Source organism: Seriola dumerili, unplaced genomic scaffold (genome assembly GCF_002260705.1).
Source record: "Seriola dumerili isolate Sdu_G_001 unplaced genomic scaffold, Sdu_1.0 BDQW01000089.1, whole genome shotgun sequence".
Lineage (NCBI taxonomy): Eukaryota > Metazoa > Chordata > Actinopteri > Carangiformes > Carangidae > Seriola > Seriola dumerili.
Window position 1 is genome coordinate 149086 of NW_019174344.1, and position 11733 is coordinate 160818.

The 11733-nt window shown below is 40.6% G+C and overlaps 1 protein-coding gene across 1 annotated transcript; it reads right to left on the reverse strand.

The window, feature by feature from the left end:
* Positions 1-359: 359 nt before the first annotated feature.
* vwa1 (von Willebrand factor A domain containing 1) lies at positions 360-10246 on the reverse strand. Its single transcript, XM_022745644.1, has 6 exons — positions 9853-10246; positions 4073-4606; positions 3601-3879; positions 2807-3082; positions 2252-2527; positions 360-2122 (listed from the first exon to the last, which is right to left on the reverse strand). Exons 1-6 carry the CDS (start codon positions 9932-9934, stop codon positions 2109-2111), a joined length of 1461 nt encoding a protein of 486 aa, XP_022601365.1. The 5' UTR covers positions 9935-10246; the 3' UTR covers positions 360-2108.
* Between the last annotated feature and the right edge of the window lie 1487 nt (positions 10247-11733).

The following is an 11733-nucleotide window of genomic DNA, read 5'->3' on the forward strand; positions in this document are numbered from 1 at the left end:
CATTACTACATTAGTACTTAGACCCATGGGTACTCAACACTCATGGGTTGGACCACCCATTTTTTAGCTCGACCTTCATTTAGATCTCAACTACTGGTGACAAAAGCTGACGACAGACAGACACCTGCCAAAGTACTCAAAACAGTCTCTGTGGTAGGTCCTGGTGGAGTAGGTGTATCCAGGACACTGCAGACAAATATACAGTATATGCAGTGTATCCTATTTCGTTCTTACAGTGAAAGATATTAGTTTGAAACATCTGATTACAGTCTAAAGCCACTAGATGGCCCCACAAACAACCAAAAACCACAACACCAGAGAGAACAACACATTTTTTATAGAGAACTTTTTATTCCCTATTAATTACAAAAAGATCAAATGCATATGGACACAGTGCAAATATGTTTTTGTTTTTTTTTAATCTGGAAATCTTGTCATTTAATTTGCTAAGAAAAACATTTCACCAGACAAACCTGGCCACAAATTCAGTAGCACATAAAGTTAAATACAAAGCAAAGAATGTTCACAGTAGATATTCACTCTGCAGCGCACACAATGTACAGAAACCGGATGCTGGTACAGAGAGGAATTTACTCTGATCTCAAAAGTGGATAACATAAAATACCACAGTCATCTTCATGCAGGCATCACTTCCTCCCTGCTTCTTATCACTCACAGCAATACAGAAACGCACCTGTCTGTGACTTCTGTATTTGCTGCTTGTTTGCTTGTTGCCTGCTAAATCTCCATCACTCAGTGAAACCCAAAAAATCATGAATGCAGCTTTTCTTTCTGGGCAAAAAAAACATTTTTCCTAACTCATTCGTGATCAGCTTTAAAATCAGAACATTTTAAACTCCTATAATCAACACAATCAACAGTCCAACTAGTGAAGAGTCACTTGAGAAGCCACAAAGTGGTAAATAACAAGCAGAAATCTGGCCACTGAAAATGATTCCAAAAGGACTATGATGCAGCATTATTTTTTGTTGGTCTTTTATCTTCTATCAACTCATCATATCTATCATGATTTGTTGTCGGCAGCCCTCGGATTGTAGACAGTGACTTTGCACTGATACCACTCTGTGTTATATTAATGTATTTTGATCATTTTCACAAATTAACACTGTTTTCATACGTTTCAAAGGATGAGTCATTCACAGTCAGAGCAAGTGATTTGCCAATCTGAGAAAAACATTAACAGGAAAAGTCATAGTCCTAAGCATTCAAAGTTTCTTCAGCTTCAGGCTAAATTTAGACTAACTCATTTAACAACATTCATGTGAAAACTAGTAGTGGAAAGATATTACATTTGTGAATGAAGACATCATTGAATTTAAAATACTGTGTTTTAAAAGGGTTTGAGGGATATGGTGACCTGTGTGAGGACTTTGTGGCAATACCACTGTAGTGCCAGGCCTCCAAATTGATGCCCATGTCTCTTTTTGTAGCAACTGAAATTACTAATGCTGTGAAAATGAAATGCAGGTCAACGTGATTATCAGGCTCCTGCAGCTCAACTTCTCAGGTTGAAATTCATTAGGGTACTTGTATTTTTAATTGCATAGCATTAGCTCTACATGATCTGACACCAGGCCCAGTAGGAAGGTACAGTAAATACATTTTCATTTAATTTCAAGTAAATACCAGCTATAATTATAATTATATTATTAACAGTACAATTTAAGAGAAGGCTGACATTGCAGACTGGTAATCGGAATAATGAATAACTTTTTTCAGTAACAGTAGTTCCTCATACTGACTGAATGTTGAATCTGCATACTCTGCAGCTGTGTATGTTCCTGATTAACTGATATGTCTGAACAAAGGTGTAGTGCCGTGGCACTTCTTATGAAGTTGGTGATATTTTCATTTGCAGGAGAAAAAGACTATTTTGCAGGGTATTTACTCAGCCATTGTGAGGACAGAGGGCTGAGGTGATGCGATAAAGTCTTTTCTGTCATTGTAATTCATTTTAAGATGAAAACTGAACTTAACTTGAAATAATATTCAGTCCTGCACAAGTTATCTAGTGCATCCAGCACTTAATGCTTGATTTCATCCATGTTTTTTGCTGCAGACGCTCTTTCATACTCTGGCTGTTAACCCTACTGGCTGGAATCTATCAGAGACAGAGACAGAGACAGAGAAACGGGAAATTACACTTCCTCTATTGAATCAAATCTGCTATGTATGAACATAATTGCAGGAATTAGGAAAAAAGCAGATGATAATATTCAGCTCAGCTAACCTGTGTGACTCTCGGCAGTGCAGCATAACCCGTCTCCTAGGCCTGAGCTATAGACTGGAGACACACACACTCGGCTGCTCGGGGCGAGATGTGTGAGCCGTGTGGATTGAGAGGCAGCAGACAGGTAGACAGAGGACTTTGAGGAGGACCTGTGAGTGTTTTCTCTCTCCCAGTTGAGCCAATAACCTTTCAAGCCTTCCTGATGGGCCTGCCATGCTACCTGCACCTCCTTACGCTCCACTGGGGTCAGCTGAAGGTCAGCCAGAGCAGGCAGAGCTGTTGCAAGGGAAAGAAACAAAAGAAAACAAGGGCAAGATTTTAACAGTTTAGTCAAGTGAAGCTGATACACCGAGAAAAAAGTAGGAGTGATTCATAAAGGAACTCTAAATTGGCAACTTCAAAAGGTCAGCTTTCACAAAAGGAAAATAAACAGAACAAATGTGATGCTTTTAAGCAAGGACAACTGAATTACCTGGAATAACATTGGAAAGACACAAGCTCATACTTACACACAGACATAAAACATGGTATACAAATGTCAAACAGAAAGCGTACCCTCCTGAGTGCATGCCCTCACTGACATGGCTATTTCTTTCCCATTCATATGCAGAGCACTGACTGTGACCAGGTACTGAGCGCCTGGCTCCAGGCCCGTAAGTAAGGTCGAGTTTTTGTGGCTGTCTAACGTCACAGTCTGGACATGTCCGCTTGGAATGGCTCCATACTCCACCGTGTATCTCTGGACCCGAGCCAGTTGCAGGGGACCCCAGCTCACACGGATCTGATGAGGGCCGGAGTCTGACACAGAGACCACTGCCGGGCTTAAAACATCTGAAGTGAGCGCAGGAAGAAGGGATAAAGGTAAGGTTATGACTACCAGCACTGAATTTAGATGAACTCTTATGAACTTAGATTAGATCAAATCTGGTGAATATAAACACGCCCGATGTTACCTGTTTGAACACCTCACTTGAAGCAAACAATCGCACTACAGAAACCCTACTGTGCTTTAGATTGATGTGCAGCTGTACAGGGTTTTGTGTGTTATTACAAACTGTAAATGTGCAGACATGTGCACTCATGTTGCAATAAACAGCTCACTAATGGCATGAATATCTGTATTGTAGAAAACCAAGAACCCTCTTGACTAGCTGAATGATTTGGTGCTCAGTTTTCTAATATGAGGAAAATGGAAATTCGAATGTCTACAAACTCCATCTTCTGAGGAAGATAGTGAAAAATGCTCAAAAGCTCCATGACTGAGTGGACTTGTCAGCTATTTCTTCTTAAGTGAAGCTCATTGCAGGACTATAAAAACACATGTGGAAATCCCTTGTAAATCATCTCACCAGGAAGTGTGGTGAAGTCGACAGAGAGTGTGTTGAACAGCCTGTGGTTGGACTCTGGGCGGAGGGATGCTGTATAGGTGGTATCAGGCTGGAGGTTAGTCAGCTCTACCCAGCTGGAGTCACCTGAGAGGGTACGTCTACCTTCAGGTTCTGTTTTCAATATGGAGTTATACCAGAGCTCATAGTAACCGCTGTCTGCTCTGAGAATAGGACGCCATTGCAGCACAGCACTGTGGGAAGTCAAGTGAACCACACTCAGCCGTTCTGCACGAATAATTTCTATAGATAAAACAAGACGAGGGGACAGAGAGCAGGGATAAGAGAGATAGAGAGAGAAAAAGAGATAAAATATAGAGACTGGAGTTATTAATTCTGTTGTCACAAGACACTTTTTCTTTCTTAAAATAAAATGTCTACCGTGGAACTACTGTGCTGTACCGTGCTGAACCCAAAATTTAAAACACACACATACTGATGATGGCCTCCCTCAGGTCTTCTGTGATGATGTCGATGTTATCAATGTCCACAGAGTAGAGGTGGGACTCCAGAGGAGGTGTCACTACACGTTGTAACACCTGGTAGTTACCATGTACTGTAGATATAATTAACACAGAAACTCCCTGCGCCTTCAGCTCCGTCATGGGCTTGTCCACGTCTCCAGGCTGCACACCATCAGTCAGCCACAGCAGCACCTTTGGGACGTTCTTCTCTGTCAGGAGCCGCTGGGCCACCTTGAGCGCCGCCACAGTGTTGGTGTCTCCTTGCAGGTGGCTGACACTTTGCAGGGCTTTCTGCAAACTCTCCTGACTGTTGTGGACGTCCAGGTCAAACTTCAGGTTTGGGGTGGTGCCCACCTGCAGCAGCCCGACTCTTACATGCCCACGGCCCAATGAGAAGGGGCGAAGCAGCTCGGCAGTGAAATGCAGCAGGCGTGAGAACTCGTAGTTTGCAACACTTCCTGAGGAGTCCAGCAAAAGGAGAATATCCCCTTCACAGCAGTTCAACACTGTGAACAACAGGAGGGAAAACAGGAAGGCTATTTTAATATGTGAATGCTGTGTGAACTTCACACTCTATTTTTCTAAACCTTTTAAATTGATATGGCAAACTTGAGTAGACAGATTGGTGTATTTACACTTTCAGCAGTTACACAGTAACATTAGCCTTAATTTAAAGTCATGTTTCTGGATGAGACTGTCCTCCTGTAAAAAAACGAGCACATAGGTCGTTTGTGCAGCAGGTTAATATATTCTCTCTCCTTTCTGCTCTATTTTGTCTCCAAAACAAAGGGAAATATCTGGGTCTTTACCCGCCGTATTCGCCACTATGTTCACAAGCTCGTCTTTGACTTTGTCTGCCTGATATTTGATGCTGGGCAGGTGCATGCTGCACCTAGAAAAGATGCTGATGAGAGCAGCAGAGTCAAGTGATAGTTCTCTGTGGGTTTGTCATTATGAGTGAAACCTTTTACATTACATCGTCATTTGATCCATGTTAATGTAAGAATACTGATGACAACAGCTTTAAGGAAGAGCTTCAATTTCCCCTTTTTTAGGCACTGGATCAAGGTACAGACAGGCAAGGTTTTAATTAATGGTTAATGTAGAATTTTTATAAACCATGGTGAATTATAAGGTGCTAACGCTGCATCCTGCAAAGATACTAGCAACTGCTCGCAGTGATGAATCATCCCATTCCACCCCGTGACCACGGTAATATCTCAGTCACATAAAAAGGCACACTGATTTGTGGTATTTAAGACATGACTGATCTTATTAATGCCACAGATGCAGTTAGTTCTTGGAGAAGCATTAATATAAAAAACGAGAAGCAATAACAGGTATATGAGATGTCTTGTTTCATACATATGGCTGAAGTCCTGAGTACAATCTGCTGTTCAGCTTGCACTGTATCAAAACATGTCAAAAATAGTGCAGTGACAATACTTTAAATGGAGCTACATCAGAGGATTTATGATGGTGAGGAGCTGAGAGAATTGGTCACAGGAAACGATTTATTGTATGAAACCGGCGTGAGATTTACTTTGTAAATAAATCAGTAAAAAAGAAACAGTGCAGAGAGAAGAAGAGAAAGCACATCCAGCATCATGGGATTTCTCCACTTGAACGAACACACACTGGTTTCTCCATTTCACCCATCATCATTTCTCAGAAGCAATTGTGCTCCATTTCGTTGTCACAAAGTCGTCTTACTGGAATAACTTTCAATGAAAGGAATCAATTTTATCTACAAGCACCATCCTGTACAATCAGATACATGTCCAATGCATCTGGTGACTCACTCATCCGTTTCTCATCTGTTTCTCCAAGAAAAACAATGAGTGTTTCCTGAAAATCCTGCTAAGTGCAAGAGACCTTTGGTACATTTGGTGCCTGTACTATATGAAATATTGGTCTTACACCTTTACCTATTATAAATGACTAATACTGTGACATTAGTTCTTAGAATAATTTGAATTGAGGACCCATTCATTCATTAATTGTCCACTGCATGATACATTTGCTTTATTGCATCACTTCTTCCATGTCGTTCACACTTCTCTGTCTTTTCCATTTGCAGCTCCTCTGCAGAACACACCCATTATTTTATTGCAGCAATGGTCCATAATCATTAAACTTTCATAGGAAGGCAGAAATTGAAGCAGTGAGAAAATAAACAGGCAGAGAGGAAATGAGGGAGAAAAGCGCAATCAGATGAAGAGGCGTCAGCCAACATCTTAACTTACAAAGATTACAAGAGGAGACAGATGCTGCAGGGGGAAACAGCAGAAGTTTCAACAGACCTATACCTACCTACCTATCTACTACCTACCTATATACATATATATATATTGTATATATATTTGTGTGTGTGTGTGTGTGTGTGTGTGTGTGTGTGTGTGTGTGTGTAACTAAAAGAGGAAAATGAGACGGAGAACACAGAAAAGCGACAGAAAGATAAGGAGATATTAGAGTTGGTGATGGAGATGTGGAGGAATTGCTCCATCTTTGCGTTCCTCAGAGAAGTGCATGTGCATTTGTATATCTGTGTGAGCGAGAGGGAGATTTGAGCATGTCATCTGTCATTTAATTGGTTTCAAGCTGTGCCAAGGCCATATGCCACACGGCAGAGCTGCACAGATGAATGAAAAATATGTTAATGCTTCCTGTGAAGTTTACTGAGTGCACTATCAACATGCACTGACATCAAACAGACAGATGGTAGACTCTGTCAGATCAAAATCATTCCAGGCAACTAAACTGTTGATTTTTACACATAAACTGCATGTTGCTTTTTGTTGCTTTAAACATTTACAGATTTCCTGCAGAAAAGTGAAACCGCAAATTAATTAAAAATTCCACACATTCCACATGGCCTTTTTTCTGGGGGGGTCAGGGGGTCTCTAACTTAGGTAATCAGTCAAAATATTTTCTTTTAATTAGCTGTGGCCACCTGTAAGGACCACAACTTTCTCTGTGTCAAAGTCAGCATTAAGACCAAAGCTCCTATCATCCCTATTGTCCGTAATGCACTGCACCTGGAGAAGAATTAAACATGAACAATAAACAGTTCACCTGCATTAATGAGATGATGTGGAAGATCCAAACACGGCATGCACCAGTTTTTATCTCTAATCTCTTTCGTCCCTGTTCTACCCTCAGACCTCTCACATCTGATAAATAATCACTGCTCTTCATTACACACTTTATTTTAAAGGACAGGCTGTTGAACAGTTTGTCCCAGAGTATTAGATCTTCCCTTACAACTCATGTTAGATTAATAGTTTGATATTAGTGGAAATACATTTTCTTGTTGAGAGTTAGACGATAAACAACTCTCATTTCACATTGCAAATATGAAGCTGGAGGCAACCTCTGGGTTAGCTTAGCTTAGCATAAAGATTGGAAAACGGGGGAAGCAGCTTACCTAGTTCTGTACTACTTCTTGGCTGTGAGCAGTAACTTTATGGAGTGTCTGCTGGCCGCCCAGCTGTTTGCCTGTTTGCAGTTTTTGTGCTAAGCTAAGCTAATCAGCTGTGGGCTCCAGGTTCAGAGATGCTGGTGTAGTTGCTAGTGTAAAGACATAGTGTATTATTCCACCCATCTAACAGTCTGCAAGAAAGTATGTACAATTCCCAAAATGTCAAACTATTTCTTTAAGAACCATTGGTTTTATTTAGCATTTTGAAAGTTATGACATGACATGGCTGATTTATTGTGGAATATTCTAATTGTGTCCTTGTATGTTTAATTACAATTGATTATTTCCATTTCTTATGTACTGATATACAGTACTGTGCATTACTGTGGACATATGCATTTCCTGACTGCTCTCTGCTTCTTTTGCAACTGGACAAAAGCTGTCTAGTGTCATTATTAACACCCAACAGATCTGTATTCTAGTTCAGTATTTTAGGTCAGTTAATATGCACAAATTGTGTTTGAAGGATAACTAATTAACAGTGTCTTATCTGTTGATTTGACTCAGTATATAAATATACCAACAAGCCTGTGTAGGTGCTTGTTTCCCCAACATTTGGGCATCTTGTCTGGTCTAAAACAATGATTTGTTGAATGTTGATAATGACACTAGTCAGCCTCCCCCCAACAGCATCAAAAGCACGCTGCAGAAAAGACAGGCATCTACAGCACGTTATCTTGTCAAACCTCCAAAACACATCTAAACCCAACAAACTGGTCTGTGTTTAAATGGCTACTCAACAAATTTTACAAATAAAGGTCAGTGTGATGATCATGGGGAGTCTGCAAAAGGTGGTTTGTCAAGTAATCAGAAATAATCAAAAGTAAGCAGGGTTATCTTGGCTTCGGCTTGGAGACTACAGAGAGAAAGAATCAACAGAAAACCTGCATTACAAATTGAGGGGTGCATTATGGGAAATATAGGATCTGGAGTTTGATTAATAGCAAATAAAAGTATGGATATCTCAACCTCTGCCACAAAGACTTTCCAAGTTCCCACCTTTACAGACATGCATTAATAATTAGCTGGACTAACCCCTTTAAGAGTCACTCAGGCAGCTGAAATGTTTTAGGGCAGACCAGTGGTGACACTGAACACACTGTTTACTTGCATATGTTTCTGGTTGGGCTCCAATTTAGCTGTAATATCTCTAGTGGTGTCATAATTTGGAAAAGATGACATTATAGTTTGTTGCAGTTCATACCCTCTAATAATTTGTTCCATAGAAAGTCACAAAAACAACTTTGTGACTTCAGTCCAGTTACAGCCACCTGGCTTCTTTTCCAGCTTAAACTGAAATAAATCTGATATCAGCTGCAGAGACGAGGGAAGAATTGCTGTACTAATATATAAAAATACTCTATTAGAAGTAGAATTAAAAACCTTACTTAAGTAAAGGTACGCTAGCATTATCAGCAAAATATTCAAAAAGTAGCATGTTAATATTAGATAATTAAGGTGAAGACAGCTTTAACTACTTTATATACTGTTGGGTAGTTTTATCTTTAATAATGCATCATATTTTATACAGTGATCAAGCGTTTTATGTGTAAAATGATCATCTGCAGTGACTGCAGCTGTCAGAGTTAAAGCATAAGAAGCATTAAATTTAAATGCTCAAGAAAGTACAAAAGCTGTGCTGAAGTATATTACGTTTTTCTCCAGTGACCCTTCATACTGTTGTCTATAACAGCCATTATTTACATTCATTATATTTATATTACAGATATTGATTAGATAATAAACTGTGCCCATATAAATGACATTCTTTATGTTCTGAATTAAAAGTGATGAACCACTGTTACGCAACGTATAACCACACATTAACCCCCCCGGAACAACACTGTCCATGTGACTACTTGTTCAAACCAGACTGCCTATGCAAATGATCCCGGCCTGTTGCTACTTATTAAATGTCAATGATCATGTTTTTATGTCTCACTGCGGTTTGCTGCGATCTGACTCATCAACATTTATTAACAACAATGTGTAAATAATTTACACACTGAAAGGAAAAAGATTGCTCTCGCTTTAGAGCTGTTAGGTGATTTATACAATTAAAGAAACGTGTTCTCGGGTCTTTAACTTTAAGCCCAGACTCCACTTACAAAAAGTCTATTTTTCATTATCCAACCCTGAAGACGAATACGACTGCAGTCTTTAAACGTTGCATTTGTGTATTAGGTATGTGTGCTGTTAATGTTTTGTTCGGCTACATATCTGCACATCTTCTGTTTCATATCTGTGTCGTAGCTTATGTTATCAACTCACCTGTGGCAGGTACAGTAATTTGCATGTTGCTCCGCGGCAACGTCGCCCAGAGAAAAACGCAGCGAAGTAAAAAGGCCTGCATCCTCTCCGGGCAGCATCAAAAACCCCCGTGTGATTAAAAACAGACAGATCAATCAAGTGAAAGAATTCACACCGGATCCCCCGGTTCCCATCGCACTGATCACTGTCACTAATGATCCACTCTGTGTCGAAGCAGCGCTGCCGCCACTTGTGGTAAATTTTCTTTAGAAAACACCTGCGTCATTCATACTCCTCACTCTCCACAGGGCTGTTTCCGCGGTGCAGTTATTTCAATTAATGTAACATTACTTACTCTCCCAGTCTCCCGTACTGTTTCATGACTCTACACAGTTCACTTTCTAGGGAGCTGAGATTACTCCTCCTCCTCCAGCTGCTGAGCCAGGAAATAAAAACCATTGTCACCTTTTTCTGGACTTTGGACTTTGATGGGACTTTTAAAAAGCTTCCAGGATGACTGCTGTTTCCCTGCTTTCCTCCTGTACTGTAACTTTCACAGTCCAGGGGTCATCACACTTAATCATACAAACATTCAGGCACTAGACCAGATGGACAAAAGATGGGGTGCCCCAGAGGAACCAAGAAAATCTCATCATGAGCATGCCAGATGTAAACGTGGCTCTGGCTGCAAGAAAAATAACATCTGTTTTGCCTGTACATGATCTTGTGCTAGCAGCATGGGTGGACTATGAGACAATGCGTCTCTGAGCACAGACATGTTCAAGATCAGGCCCCCCCACCGCTCTTACATAGGAGCAAGATGGCCAGGCTGAAAGAGATAGACAATGATTGCAAACGATGCAACTGTTTATCGTCACTTTGTGTTGTTTTTATGGTCATTTTGTGTCTATTTGTATTTGAACAACTCTTTGTAGTTGTTTTGGGTCTCTGTCTTTTTGTGGTTGTTTTGCATCTCACATTGTTTGTTGTATGTCTCTTTGAGGTTGTTCTGTGTGTCTTTGTGATAATTTTGTCTCTCTGTGGTCATTTTATGTCCTTCTTTGCACCTCTTTTTACAATAGTTGTTTGATTGACTTTGCAACAAGAAATGTTAACAGTCAAACAAATGCTCTGGCCCAGGGCCCCTCTGACCTCTCTGCCCCTGTAGCCCAGTAGACCCACTGAGTAATCCATCCATGGCTAGAGAAATAACTGGAATATGATCTGATCTCTATTTTCTCTGGGGACACCCTGGAAGCCCCTCAAACTGACCACAAAACTGGACCCCACTTTGGGAAACGGCAGCGGGGTAAGACATCCATTTGGATCAAGCAGCAGCATAGAAAACCATTCAGCCACTCCATTAGACAGGATTACACTAAATACCACAGCTGCCACTTATCAGAAAGAAAACTTGGATCAAGTGCAGGCTATTCACATGCATTTATTACAGTTGACTACAATAGGACCCACGTCTATGCCTACCCTGTGTGTGTGTAACCAGATAAAGGTAAAAGGCTCACTAAATGGGGCGCACTGACTGAATGTACCATTGTGAGATGAGAGTACCCAGCATGTGCCCACATCTGCTACTTCAGTGGAAATAATGTGGATGATCAGAATTTGCCAGAATATGACAACGTTTTTTTAATCTTTTTTTATTTTGTGGAAACACCCAGGCAGGGCGAGGTTCAGGGTTAGATGGTGGTGGAATGACAGGACAGAGACAGATAGTAGAAAGATGATTTCTTTTAGAGGAGATATAGTTTGATTCTGCCTCTTGATATGTGACACAAAACACTTTTGCTTACATACCAGGCTGGTATCTCCAACCAGTAGACAGTGCAGATGTAAAGCAGGCGTTAAGTCTGTGCACAAAGATACAGTCTGTCTGGAGGTTTA